The 15,501-nt window shown below is 38.2% G+C and overlaps 1 protein-coding gene across 1 annotated transcript in view; it reads left to right on the forward strand.

The window, feature by feature from the left end:
- The window catches only part of FIG4 (FIG4 phosphoinositide 5-phosphatase), a 68,953-nt gene extending 58,920 nt beyond the window's left edge, over positions 1 to 10,033 (forward strand). Inside the window, exon 23 of the mRNA XM_057413165.1 lies at positions 9,742 to 10,033. Within this exon, the coding sequence (XP_057269148.1) occupies positions 9,742 to 9,919 (178 nt within the window). The 3' untranslated portion in view covers positions 9,920 to 10,033. The remainder of the gene's footprint in view (positions 1 to 9,741) is intronic.
- Positions 10,034 to 15,501: the final 5,468 nt, after the last annotated feature.

Raw genomic sequence — 15,501 nt, forward strand, 5'->3', positions numbered from 1 at the left:
GTTTGGACAGTGACAGATTTTTCTTTCAAGAAAAGTCATAAATGTAGCCATTTCTTAAAGGCATGTTATTCAGTTCTGAAATGAGGAAGCTTTCTCAGAAACAGAGTTTGAATTTCTGCTCTGAATCAGAAATTTCCTTGGAGAATACTAACTTTTTAGAGGCAAAATAACATGAAAGTACTATACTCAAGATTAGGTCAAAAGAGAGGGTTTTCAGTAAGAGCAGCTGAGGCACATCTTGCACTTTCTGGGCTGTGTATTTCCTTGTTTCTCAAGGAGCACTTGAGGAAATTGAAAAATTATGGTAACTTGTATTAATTTAATGTTAGGTGCATTTTTAATTGAAAAACAAAAAAAAAAGGCGAATTTGATTCTCCAGTAGTTCCTTCGAGATACAAATGCAATTAAACCCCAGTCTTTTTCATAGTAAAATAAATCGCTCAATCTAAAGCTTGGGTTTCTCATCAGCACTGAGATACAATGTAGGCTTAGGTTAGTTGTTGTCATTTCCACGCTCTCAAAGAAAACCTTTTTTCTTTTTTCTTTTTTTTTTTCTAAATTCTTTTTCAATCTTAAAAGCCCCTCACAACTTTAAAAGCTTTTGACCATTTTTATCAAATACATAAAGCTAATACTTCTTTTTGTATTTCTTATGTTTACAGTGTCACTTCAGTAATATTTATGAACTCAAATATGTATTGTAGAAGTACAGAAGAGACGCTTCTGTCTTAAATTAAAAGCTGTGAGCACAGATTACGAGCAAAAAGTGGTATGTGAACAGGAACTGCAGTGACTCAGTGAATTAATACTGAGGAGGAGTGGAGAATGTGGAAGAATATTGAAGTTCCTCTTTTTGTTCACAGAAATTCCATGAAGGAAAAATAGAATAGAATTTTAGAGCTAAAAGGAGCTAAACAGAGCTGGATTACTTTTAGCACAATCTATTATCATGTATGTGAAGAGAGACATTGAGAGCTGTAGTATAATTACTGTTGGCAGACACAGTGCGCTTGTTCCTAGTACCCTAGTACTCATTGCTGTGTAGTGTAAGTAATACTGTTGAGAAAGATACTCTCAGTAACTTTCTAAATGTACTTCTTGCATTTATCACGGAGTACAGAAAATTATCTCCTGAACAGGGACTTGAGTGTTTTGATTGACTACAGCCCTTCTGGAGAAGAGTGTGGAACTGCTTTAATGCTGTTATAATAGAGTAGCTGGTTGTGTACATCGGAGTACAAGCTGTCTTCAGTGCCTGTACCCATTGTAGCCTATGCAGTATAGCAGCAATGTTTGTGCACCAGCTTTAATTCATTCATGGGTATCTACTCTCCTGTTAGGTTTTGTGAGGCACCGATGGTGCTGAAGCAGGAGAACACTTTAGTGAGTGATACCTGCAGCATGGTCCAGGCCTGTGTTTTCTTTAAATACTTGAAAAACATACCTCGTCTTCAGAGATAGGCCATACAGTCCATGTTTTCAAAAAACTCCCTTGAATTAAATGTGTAATCTACGTACAAGTAGTATATGGGCTTTTTTACTGTTTATTTCTGTGTATATGCACATTCTATACATTATTTTCTCATGAAGATAAAAGTAATTAAGCAAAAATCAGTGAACAGTGGAGCACCCTGTGCTTTCCACTTTATTAAAGAAGTGGAAATTAAACGCTCTGCTGGAGTATTTTTAATCTATAATACTGCTTTAAAACATAAAAAGTAGAAATAGGGCAGTACAGTTTATAACTTTAATGAAGTTTTTTAAAATACTGGTTACTTTTGAGAACTCCTGCCTCAGTTTAGAGCAATTCTCTTGTTAATTCAGTACTTCCATTTAACATTGTTAGTATAATGACTTTTTTGGAGGATTAGATAAAAATAGCTTTATAGTTGTAAACATGGCATTGTTACTCATAACTGTACTATAAAGGTTGGTATTCAACTTGTAATTTTTCTGCGTATTTACATGCTAGGAGTTCTTGGGGTGTTTTGTATGTTGAAAGGCAGAAGTAAATGAATAAAGGATGTTTAAATGTTAAGTTCAATGAATAAAGGATACTTAAGTGTTAAGTATATTTATGTTATACATTAAACCCATGCAAAATATCTAAATAGTTTCTTGACTCTGCTGTGGAAACAGTGAGTCAAAAGGTGCCATTAGTCAACAAGTGACTTTGGAAAATACAAGTTATCTTGGGTTCTGAACTGTGTCATTAGTTTCACAGTGCAGTGATTTTTTGCATGCACTCTGCTTCAGATATGCACCCCACTATGTTGCTTCAGATCAAAAAGTTACATGAATGTCAGTGAAAGTGTTTATATATGATATAAAGAATTGTTATGAGTATTCTTGGAAATTATAGGTGAATAACTTGTTTATGTTGTCATCTGTTTACACTGAGCTTAAATCACAAAGGTGTCTTATCTGTCTTCTCCTGATAAGGTGGCCGTCGGGATTTCCTTTTTCTTCTATACATATTCTGCACTTCAATAAAGTGCTTTCTTGCTAGGCAGCCCCTTGCTTTGTCAGAGCAGCACCTAGTCTTCAGCAAAGGTGCTTTGCAATTTTTTTTTTATCCGTAGTCTGCCCTTTGAAATCTCCCAGAGGGGTCTGAATAGATACTGTGTTTTTACCTACAACTCGTTTTATTTCTTCCGTTTCTTGGAAACAGGATAGCTATGCCTCTTAATTAAAACAAGAACTGCTTCAGCTGCTTAGAGATATAAATACCTGTGTTAAATTGGGAATCATCTTCCTTACTTCCCTCCTTATCTAAAAACTCTTTTCCTCTATGATGGATTAAATTCTTTTCTGTTTGCTGACTATTTGGATTCATTTTACTTTGAGATGTCCTGTACTGGATCTCACATTCTTTAACAGCTGTATATTAAGAAGCACATATGACATAATTAACCATTTTGGATTATCCGATCCAACATAGATGTATTACTATAACTTTTAATTTCTGTTTAGACCCCCATGTATCCACTGTTGTAAGCATTCTAAAAATAGCTTTAAGAATTAGCCTTTCTCACTTAATTTGACTCTTTCCTCTTTGTGACTCTCAGTATTTTAAACAAAACATTTATGTGATTCTTCAGCATTTCCTGCCTGTGATAATTCTCTTGAAATTTACTTGTCAGGCTGTTTATAAATTACCTGTATTTGTCTTTTATCTGAAGATGAAAGATTGCCCTTCACTGGGATTCTGAATGGTTTTAGCACCGTCTTTGTGCTTGTGTCTTGCAAAATGGCTTGACTAAGATGACTGTTATTGAGAGTATCTTCATTTTATATTCTGGGGAAGTGGTTTGAAAATCACTGTGGGCACTTTCCCGGAAAGTACTTAGTACTTCCTGCTGGCTAGAAAAGGCAAGAGAGTATCAAGAATCAACACCACGTAAAAGGAATAATCTTGTCATTTTGGGCTTGAAAGCTCTGTTCATTTTTGGTCACACACCTCAAAAGAATTCTACTGGGAAGGCTCTGGGGAAAAGCAATAGCATGATTGGAGTTGTAGGATCGGAGTTGTAGGGAAAAGGGCTGTCTGGGAAATGAAGGTTATATTTATAAAGTCCATGTTGTGATGGTTTATTAAATGGAGTTTGACAGGTGAAAGAGTTTGGTATGTTTTATGTCACAGCACGATTGGGTTTGACAGTAGAAGTTAAACTGAGAGAATTCTAACAGCTCATTGCCACCAAAAGGGGAAGGTCCTGTTCTTTCCCTTCCTCCCTCCTTACCACTTGCTCTTTATGTTACTTGTGCAAGCTTTGCTGCTTGTTACAGTGCTCCATAAATCAGTTCAGCTCATCAGTCTACGCAGCAAACTAATTTCAGCAAAAAAATCAAATAGTTTCCTGGTAGATTAATGAGTTTATTTAGACCAGTGAAAGTCACTAGGGCAAGCACAGAAGAGACAGAGCCACGGGGTCAAATGCAGCAGAACTTTCTTATGCGACTGGTAGCAATTTGTTAGATTGGCTCAGTTGTCTTGTATAATACCATTATGACAGATCAGGGAGCAGAGCATGAGCTGTTTCCAGGGATCTGGGGAAAATGGTTTGAACTCCTTGTGATTCAGATCACTGTGTGTAGGAGGAATTGTCTTTTTCCCATTCATCTGTTCTGTCAATATTAAGCTCTGAGCTTTTCAGATGAAAAAGCTTATGTGCCTAGCATTTTTGGTAGAGTTGTCAACTGAGATGCTGAATATTATTTTAACAATAAAACTGTTAACATTTATCTGCCTCATGGTGACTTAGATCATAATTTTAATTTATTTATATCTGTTTAAAATTTTAAAAATTACATTTTTAATACCTGAATGTTCACAGTTGATCTGGGGTTCCTCCATGTTTCCTCGCTGTTTACAGTGAATCATAAATTAAAATCTACATGTCAAATCTCTTACCATCCATCGATGTAAAGCTTGCAACAGTGGAATGCATACCTTCAGAATGATACATGAGTTGTGATGAAATTTAGCCATCCTTTTTCAAAACCCAAGGGTGCTTTTTTATACTGAAAAAATACTTCAAGCTATAAAATAGTACTTAGTGCAATTCTGACTTGATGGGGACTTTGTTGTTACTGCAACACACATAAAAAATTAGTTTGTATCTGCTGTCCACCTGGTTTAGCCTTTCTGTGTAGCATGTGTTAAAAAATTAATGTAGTAGTCTCAGAAGACTAGAAAAAAAATAATCCAAAACCACAAACCAACATTTTGAGGTTTATAACTGGTCTTAGACTCTTTTTATTCTTAATATGTGAAATTATGTTCTGTTGTGTTACTAAATTTGCCTTTTTCCAAATCATAAAACACTATTGTATCATTTAAAGTAGTGATCACTGTTAAAATGCTTCAGAAGTTCTGCTATTTGAATCTTGGGAGAGTTTTGTTGGTGTTTTTTTTTTATTTTGGGGTTAGTGGGCTGGTGTTTCTCACTTTTGCCTATCAAGTCCATTTTGACCATAATGTCAGCAGCACTGAAATCATATTCACTAAAAATAGGACTGTAACCAGTTCCTGTGGAATATAACAGTAAATCTAGCTCTTTCTTTTTTGCTTTTGTTGAATTTGGAATTTTGTAGTATTAACAGTTTCTAGCAAAAAAAAAAAACCAAAGTACTGAACTATATGCCACCTTAGCCCATCAACTTTTAGACTTCCTTAATGAATTCTCAGGACCCTTTTTCAACCTGTCCTCTGTCTTCTCTGTGAAGTGATAAATTTCTATTCATTAGTTTAAGAGAACTGTCTTCCTCAAGTAATCCTACTTGAAAAAGTAAGTCTGAGCTTTCCCCTTCCAAAACCATACACAATAGTCGTTTGGGGTTTGTCTTGGTACTTGTTTTGTTGTGCCCTGCACTACCCCTAGGTTCATTTGTGTGTTCGATCTTTAAATTTTGAATTAGTTTGAGCTCAGTATAAATCATCCCTATTTAAAAGATTGATCATTCCTCAGAGACCACCTTTCTGTATCAGATGTTCTGACCTTCTCATCCCTTCTGTCTGCACTGTAGAGAAGCTGCTTCTAATTTGGATTGTAAAATGCTCATTTAGATGTATACCTGTGTAGAAAGAGTCTCTTTTTTCTCTAACCTTTGAAACTATACATGCTGCTGAAATTCCAGATGATTGTTGTAGGAACAGGGTGCAGTCTGAGTTTTGCTGCTGGTTGGTTCTGTAAGATCCAAGCACTATTATTGGACGGAGGAGGTTTCCTGTCTTTCAGTCTTCTCCACTCACAAAGAATGTAACTGAACCTTTGTTATATGGAGGTGGTGGTGCCTAAGGAAGGAAAATTCTCTTGAAAGCTTTTTCAAGAGCACAGCAAGCAATTTAAAGACATACTGTCTGGGGGGGGGGCGAGGGAGGATCAACCAACATACCAACAACAAAAAAAAACTCTGGTTTTGTTGGAGTTTTGTAGGTCAAATATATTTGCTTGGGATTCAAATAAGGTGACAGTACATTTTGTTCTCTTCAGGTATGCTTTAGAGACTTGAGGAGAACTAATCAATATTGAAACAAATGCAGTGGCTTTCTGGTGACTGCTGTATTTCTGAGAGCTCTGAGCTAAGCACATCACCATGCACTTTTCCTTCGAAGTATGGTCCATCCTCATTATATATATATATATATATATAACTGAAGATTTTAGCTGTATATGCTTTTACTGAAGAGATAATGTTGCTCTTGGTGTAACCCTAACACCATGGAGCCTGCTCACAAGTGGGATAAAAATGAATGCACTTTACATGTCAAAGGTGCTGTCCTTCATGACGTGTATGTTCTTATCTGTGCAGTTTTCACTGGGAGGCCATAGAGATACAGATCTCTATAGAGATCTGATAGTCAAGTCATAAATAATGTGCTGTCCTTCGCGACTGTATTGTAAGATATTAAACTTATTAAGCAAATTAGATTTTTACATGAATAGTGTTAAAGAAAAGACTTTAATTAAATGGCTGGATAATACAAGTACTCTACTATAGTTACAGCTTAATACAGGGTTATTAATCAAAATTAGCATGCATGAACATGCAGTTCTTTCAATATATTTTTATCATGTTGAAGTAAGTAGGTGGAAAATTGAGAATTAGTTAGTAAGTATTCAAAATTATATACTGTTCGCTGCCCAGCTTCCATGAGCCTAAGGAAATGACTTCTGACTCATTAGTGCTTCAGAAATGTCATGTCTTTAGAAAAACATCAATAAATAGAGAAGGCATCAAGTTAGTGTTGTGGCTTTGGTTTTGTTCTTTTACTTCATTATTCACTTGCTGGTTGGCTAGAGAGGGCAGCTATATCTGAGTAAATGACATCTTTTGGTGTTAGATAGTGACATTGCTAACTTATTACACATGCTAGCGTCAAATACAATTGCTGGAGTCTCAGGTCAGATGCTTTCATCTAGGTAAATATCTGCAAAGTTATGGTTGCTTTGAAAAGCAATCTACTTTTTAAGCATTTAGATAGAAAGTGAGACTAACTAATGTTTGGTATCAGTTCTGCAAACACCTACCTTAATATTTTATAATAAACTATCAAGAAAATGTTAAGTATCATAGAATTTCCATAGTGTTACTCATACAGTTTGCCAATAAAAGCTAAAATAAAATGCTGATTTTAGTGAGAGTAAATAGCAGAGGTTGGACTCTTCAGAAGAGCTTCAGCTCTTTTGAAATTAGTTTTTTTGTTTGTGTTAAAACTCTTGAAACTTGTTGAAATAAGAGTTTTAAGAAAAGCATAAAAATGGCAGGCATTTTGGAAATTTTATCCTAATTATACGGGTAGGTAACTTGCTCACATTTTTAGTATTTGTTTACTTTCCACTGTAGAGCCACAGAATTCTAAGACTAATAAGCGTAAACAGGAATTGAAAAAAGGAAAAATAAGAATATGTTGTAAGCAGTAATTTTTGCAAACTTTTTGCAAACTGGTCAGCTTTACTTTTTTCTCCAGTTCTAGAATAGCCAAATGCTTCTGTGATGTAACCTAGCAAATTCCGTTGACATCCTGGTAAAATGTAACTTGGTTTTAATTATGCAGCCAAATGTGGGTGGCCAGTGATTTTATTTTCTCAAATTCAGTAGTTTACCTGTATAAGTAATTCTGTCATTACAGTCAAAGTATAATCAACTTAGTGTATTGCTGTGTGTGTTGGAAAAATACAAATGTAAATATGAAATTGAAAAATACGACTTTCATCTTGAAAGTCATAGTTTATTTTTACATACTATATTCCAGCTGTAGTGGAATATTATTCGTACTATATGATACATTGCAGTCATTTTATAATGATGATACAAGGTTTATATATAATGTGTCATCATCATCATCACATAATGAAACATCCAAAATCCAACATATTTTAGTGAGAAAAAGGGCTACAAAGTAAGGGAACGAGGATTTTTTCGGTCGTTTTAAGAGATCTTGGATTAGAAAGTGTCAAATGTTAGCTTGTGCTCTTAATGTAACTAGAAGATTATTACTGCATTTCATTTGTAGAAGGGCTCTGCATTGTTTGGGTGTCCCAGTTTTCCGTTGTTTTTCCCTTTAAAACAGATTATACACATAAAGATACCTATTGTCCCTTGAAGAGCACCCAGATAGTGAGTCATGACCATGGCATCTATGGAATCATAGTTCTGTCAGTTGTTTTTTTCGTGTAGCTAATTTCAAAATTTGATTTCCTCTAAATTAAATAGATGGAAAAGTTAATGCATAGCTTACTTCAGATGGCAATGTTAAGTTGTGAAATCCAAACTGTTCTGCTATCACACAGGTAAAACCTCTGTACTGTTCAACTCTGGGAGTATTTTATAAATAAATTACTAAAATATCGCTGGGAAATGTACATAGTGTATTTCTGAATACAGCTGAAGTGCTCTAAAATGGAAATTGCTACACAGGTACTTTTAGTGTTCATTTATTATATATTGACTATAAATAGTTTTGTTGTTACTTTGCTATTGGTAGTGCAGAACACATTGCTACTGAAGAGTTTGGCTTAGAGCCATAGAATATTAAGAATTAGAAAGGACCTTGGAGGTGATTTGATCCAGTCCTCTGCTCAGAGGAGGATCAAATTAGATGAGGTTGCTCAGGGCTACATATACTTGACTGTTGAATATCCTTAGGGAAGGAGGTTCCACAGCCTCTCTGAATAACAATAGTGACTGACAACCATCACAGTGGAAAAAAAGTTCTTTTGTATCTAATTGCAATATCCCATGCATTCCCTTTTTGAAATTTGTCTTTTCATCCCACACTTCCAGTAGAGTCTGGTTCCACACAGACCCCTCCCATGAGGTAGTTCCAGCTAGCAGTAAGGTTAAGCTTTTTCTCTCCATGCTGGACAAACCCAGTGCTTGCGATCTGTCTTCATATGCCATGTGCTCCAGCTCTCTAATCATCTTGGTGACCTTTGCCAGACTCATCCAAATATTTGTCTGTCTTGTACTGGAGAACCTTAAAGGAGACACACTGCTCCAGATACAGTCTCTCAAGCCCTGAAACAATCACTTCCCTTGACCTGCTGGCTATGCAGTTTTCAAGAGTTACAGTTAGAAGACAAGCTTCTACCTTTTGAGTGAGTCTGATTAACAGCATTGCTTAGAAAAGGTCTGACAAACTCAGGTTCTTACAAAATTTCAAACTTCGTGTTTTTCTCATTAGTAGGTTTAGATATTAAGATTCAAATATACTATGTGTTTTATGAGGCTATTTAAAAAACATGCTTTCATAAAATATCAGCAGTCCCAGTGTACAAAGAGCTATTGTTGCTAACAAGTTGTCTGTTTCTTTGTAATTAGATGGAAATTTCTTATCTGATAAATCCTTTCTATTCAGAGCATAATCACGTGTTATAATTGCTACTACGTGGATAGCTCAATGAAGTTTTTCTGTTTTCTGCTGTAACGCATGGCACAGATCTGTTTCAACTGGGGTGCTTACTCACCGAGGAAGGATGAAGAAATGAGGGCAGAGTGGAGGGAAGTGAGAAAGTATTCTGTAATGTGATTAGTGACAACTTACCTAATTACCCTACTTGGAAAGCTGGGTCTTATCAGGTCTGCAGTAGTGATAAAAATCTAGGTAAATGAATTATCTAGTTGGACGTTGCCCTTTCATTGACTGTCATGTGTATTTCAAGGAAAAGAAATACTCTTTCTGTGGAAAATTTTTACCTGAAGTTCCAAATATTCTCTATGCTTTTTTTTTACCAGAGTACCCATCTCCGCCTTTTCTCAAGACAATATTTATGAAGTTCAGCCTCCAAGAGCTGATAGAAAATCAATAGAGATTTTTCATGCGCACATTCAGGCTGGAAGAGGAGACATGCAGCCCCTGGGAAAAGATGACTTCCTCATGTACAGAGAGTACATTCGAAACAGATATCTGTAAATACGAGCTGGATTCTCCTGCAAAGTCTACTGTACTGATAGGTCATAAAAATAATTTTAGAAAGGAAATCTAGTTTTATTATTTTGCAGTAATAAATTTATTATCTAACATTTATATTTATTATTCTTTACTAATATCCATTTACAGTTTGTGCTTTACAGGATAAAAGTGATTTAAGTATCTTCTTTTCAGATGAAAGAGAAAGTGTATCTTAAGAGACTAGGTACATAATCAGAGCACGTACCGTCACTGAAGAATATATAGCAATTTATGGCAAAGAAAATTCTGCAGCTTTAGGTTTTTATATTAATTTCTTACATTGTTTGCTAGTAAAGCTGATTCTCCTACATAAGAATCAGAATAGTTTTCTTCCTCTTTGTTCCATGACAGCATTTTTATGTTTTTTTTTACAGCAGAATGTTTTTTGATATTTCTTTAGATTTTTAACAAACTGAGTGCTAAAATGACTTCCATCAAGACAAATCAGCTTTATAACCCTAATTTGTGTCAAAACTAATCTTACTGGTGCTAGTAGCTACAGAATCTGTCACATGCCGGTGAAGATGGTTTGTGACAAATTATTATGGGCTTCTGGTAGGAATCCGAGGTAAACCACTTACTGACTGCATCTGCGAATGAAGGAATGCTCTCCACTTTATTGGGTTTAGTCTCTTACAGGGCACAAAACCATCCTGTCATTTTTCCATATTGCAGGCATTACCCTTTTTGCAGCATTGTCTTTCCATCCCTGTGTCTGTGTTTCTGCAGGATGCAGGGTGCTAATGTTACTTTTTACTAGGCTTGCATAAAAAAGAAAACAACACACAAACCAAGAATTCCAGTTTAACACTGCCTGAATGATAAACTTTCAGTTTGAACAGATCTGCTGCTTAATACATGTAAAGGGTTAATTTAAAAAGAAAATACACCCATCATCCATCTAGCAAGTTCAGTTCTACAAAAGACTCAGAGATGCTGCCTCTGCATCTACCTATTTTATTCCATTCTTGTGATGGTAAGGTTCAGGTCTCAGCCGTGTTAGAAGTTCTGAATAGATGCTTATATCTCCCTTTCAGAAGCTGAAGGAAAAGTGTGTGAAATACGTATAAACATGAAACGAATGGATTGTGTTGGCTCTGAAGACTAACGTGGTGTTCTCTTTAACTCTTCAGTGCTATTAATAATCTTTCAACTACATGGACAAATAAAATAGTTACGAGAAATTTGTTGGTTTTCCTCCAAAATATATGTAGATTGTTTCAGTGTGTTTGAAGGTTGCACTGAAATACAGTACCAAAATGTACACCTTACAATGATGACTTTGGTTCTTGTGGAGTCAGGAAGTACAAACATCAAATGAGAACTCAGTCATTTCTGAGCCACTGGTTCCTTGATGCTTCTCCCAAAAGCTTAAGCTTTGTTCTGTGACCCTCTTTAGACTGATACTTTTGTGCCTTTAGGAGCAGTTATTCCCCAGTGTTTTCACTGGAGGTTTCATTCCCTTGTGAGTTTTGCTTCTGCTTGCAATGCAAACTGACTTTTTGTTCTCTCACTCTCATTCCTTTCCAGAGAGACTCACCTGTGGTGCTGAAATAGGATCCTTTTAATGTGCACACAGCTATAGCTACCAGAGGGGAGAAAGCAAAAGAGCTATAGGTAGTTCTGGGGTGACATTTGTGGCAGCTTTTTGTTCTGCTAATGACTTCTTGAGATTTTTATGCAGGATCCCAGGGAAGTTCTGTTGGCTTTCACAGACTCGGGCCAGATTTCACTTGTATAAACTCCAAAGCATGTGGCCTGTCAAATAGTCATGTTCTTTTTCTTCTGACTTTTTGGTAGTTTATTTGATTTCCTTTTCTCTTTCTTTTTCACCACCTGTGGTTCAGAATTGTTTTTCTTACCCAGAACTATGCCACAAGTTGTAGATTTCCCACTGTATCAGTCTTCTCCTTTTGGAGATCTCACTTTGTGGAAAAAAACTATGTAAATTTTATCCTTTTATTGAGAAAAAAAAATAAATTGCCATTTCTTCAGCAACCCATATCCCTTCTTTTTAAATGCATGCTGTGGCATTATCTGTCCTGCCTGATTTCCTACTTCCTGTAGCAGTGACAGACGTGTGTATTGTTTCTCTTGGGTTCTCTGTGTCTTTGTAACATTTTCTTGAGAAGTGGTTGGCTTGGGTACAGGATGTTAGTGCTTGAACAAATTGTAGACATCACTTAGAATCTTTTCCTCTAGAGAAAGTCAAGCGCTGCTCTGATTAAGAAAGTAAGAGAACATTTAAAGTGGTCTGATTGTCTCAAGTCCTGCTATAGCAGCACTCTACATCCTACTGCGTGGAGTTGTCCCAGCAGAAGAGAGCCTTTTTTTTGTTCATACTCCCAGGGAAGTGGGTACAGCCTGAATAAGCTGGTGTTGGCACATGTCAAGGTTCACTGGTGTGTCCAGTGAGGGATTTTGCAGTGACAAGGCTCGCTTAGGTCCTTCAGGAGTTCTGATCCTTTCAGTTCTGATGTCTCTATTCCCTCACAGCGCCTTTTCCTCAGTATTAATGGTGGGCTCAGACATGCAGAGAGCTGGGACTCACTTCACCACCTTCTGTGACTGTTACCTGTGCTAAAACTGACATTAACCATGCCGCAGGGTTAAGCTCGAGCGCAGGCTCTGCTCCTCCCTGGGAGGGGGGGACACAGAGGACACCTTGCACACACAGCTCTCCTGGTGTGCTGGTTACAGCAGGGAGGATTCCATTATTTCTCAAAGAAGGAAAATAATGCTGGTGAAGTTACTGTCTGATTATACCCGCTCTCTTAATCCTGGAATATAATCAGGATGTTTGTTGGCTTTGGGAGATGGGTGTTAACACGTTGACTTGTGTGAGTAAAAGCTCAGGTTGAAAAGCAGATTCACATACTTAAAATCAGGGACTGATTACCTTCATCTGAGTGCTTTCAGAGAAATCTGATCTAAATCCGTTCCTTAAAGCATGTGTTACCATATCTCGGGTATCTTGACAACGTAGGGTTAAAATGTCTCTGGGATGCAAGGAAAAGCAGCTTACAGGCTGTGTTATTTATTCTTAAGATAAGCAACATGTTACTTTTAACACATTAACACTGCATCAGGAGCCATTCTTTCTGTGACGCAGAAAGTGGGATCCCATCATCCACATACATTGTCCTTCACTAAGGCGCTATTAAGGTAACAGGCAACAGCTTATATGCTATGTCAGGTTCATCGAGGTGGCAGTATTTTATGCCTACCGCAGATATTTCCTTCCGAATTCAGGCATCCAGGCGTAGTTAGCAGCATTGTGTGTTGACCTGGTTTTGCAAAAGTGCTGATGCTCAAAATCCCCCTGAAGTTCCAATATTCTCCACACATACAGCCACTTTATATCCCAAATCCAGAATCATTCAGACCTGAGATTTTGCTGGAAGTTTCTTTAAACTTGCCATCAGTGAGTCACCTGTCCTGGCTGTGTCCCCTTCAAACCTTTTGCGCAACCCCAGCCTACTCACTGATGGGGTGGTGTGAGTAGCAGAAAAGGCCTTGGCTCTGCGTAAGCACTGCTCAGCAGTAACTAAAACATCCCTGTGTTACCAACACTGTTTCTAGCACACATCCAAAACATGGCCCCCTTCTCTAGGTACTGTGAAGAAAATCAACTCAATCCCAGCCAAAATCAACATCCCTGTCATCTGGTAGAGAAACCCTTTTTCCCCAGAACTTTCATAACCTTTCCACAGCATGGCCTAAGTGAGCTTTTCAGGTATTTTTCCTTTTGTTCTCCCTTTTCTCCACATAAACCACAGTCCCTTACCAAGAGTGAGCAGGAGCTCGCATCTTAGTGAGGCAAGGGGAAAAGGAAAAAGGCAAGTATGAGAAGAGCTACGGTAGTCTGAGTGAAAATAGGGGGTTGGACCTCAGTGAGGTTTATTTGAACAACAACAGGAAGAGCAGATCTGTGGGGAGGCCATAATTTAGTTGCTAGGATCTGTGGAATTGCTGTGCATGAGCCTGAGCACATGCACATCGTTTGCTTTCACATTGTCAGGCAAGTGGGCAGGTTGACATTACAAAGCTGGAACGCGCCGTGTCACAGAGCCCCAGCTGGGTGTGTGAGCATGGGTCCAACATGTACCGGGACACGTGGAGCCAAGGGCTTGCGCTGCCGTGGTGGGGAGGAGGCTGGATTGTAACACGTGTGAAACAAGCAGCAAGCCTGCACTTGAGACATACTCCGTACCCACATGAACCCTGACGGGAGTCACAGCAGTCGTTCGGAGGATACATGTGCCAAGCCTAATTTGAATTTCCAAAGGTCACTTTTGTCCCTCTCAGTGTACCAGCATTCTCATTAACAAGTGTCTCCAGCTGTCCTGTGCAATGGCCTCAGGGACTTGCTGTTGTAACCAACAGTGCAGCACAGGGCTGCCACTGAGGCCTTGGGCTCATCTACTCTGCTCTCTGCTTAAGAGGTGTCATAGGAGAGGAGGCTGTGTACTAGACACCCTATTTTGACTTAGCAGGCATGTCTTGCTGTGTGTCGTATGAAACCTGTAGAGCAGCTTTCTGAAGGTGCAGGTTGGTCTGCAGGAAACCTGTCTTACCTGATGTCAGTAGCTTCAGATCCAGGTAGGCTGTAAACAGAGAGGAGGGCTTCCAGTGGTGAGCCAGCTAACCTGTCTTAGAGTAGTCGTCCCTGTGCAGGTGCTTGTTTCTCCCCGTTGTGCCACCTCAGAGGAACCTATACAACTGGCTTAGCCAAGATACCTGCAATTAAAAGGTAAAATTAGATGAGTTCCTTGGCAGCCTTTATAAAACCTGGCAGAGCTGTGAGATAAGTGACCAGAGCTATAACATTGTAGTCAACAATTGATTCCTTACAGAATGGTTTTATGGCTTTAATGGGTGTCTCAACCACTCACACACATAGGTACACCTCTGGTACAATGCTTCTCTAAAAAAAAAAAGGGCATATACTACTTCAGGGCTACCCGTGTGGTCAGGAGTAGATAGGACTTCTGATCTATGGCCAGCCAGGGCACAGAATGGGATGGTCTGGTTCAGCAGAACTCGTCAGTCATCAGTGGCTTGACCAAAGCAGGGCTTGTCTATGTCTCCATCACTGATGGGTTATGGTTACCTCTACCCACATCAGGAGCCTTGTCCAGGAGCCAGCTCTCCTTGATTCCTCTGAGACTCTCAAAGCATAGCTCTGCTTCTCTGCATGCTTCCAGCATGTTCTCCATCTGCTGTCTTGGCTTGGATCTCTGATGAACGCTGTGTTATGGAATGGCTTTTCCAGTAACATTTATACCATTAAAGACTCTGCAGACCCATCCACTTCCCACTCATTAAGTACTTTTCCTTCAAAGGCTGGGTTTGAGTAGTGTTAGTTTTCACTGCAGCCTGTGGAGCAAAAGTGAAACGTGGGGGAGCTTCACTCTGCCCAAAGCACAGTGAAGTCTGCAGCCTGAAGATGAGGCTACCTGCTGCTTTGGTCAGAAGTAATTGGTCACAATTGGTAATCTTCACTTATCTTCCCCAGGCTGTTCAGCCTAGAGAAGAGAAGG

This window comes from Pezoporus wallicus, unplaced genomic scaffold, assembly GCF_028554395.1.
Source record: "Pezoporus wallicus isolate ANWC-B61680 ecotype Strahan unplaced genomic scaffold, APGP_CSIRO_Pwel_v1 contig_7505, whole genome shotgun sequence".
Lineage (NCBI taxonomy): Eukaryota > Metazoa > Chordata > Aves > Psittaciformes > Psittacidae > Pezoporus > Pezoporus wallicus.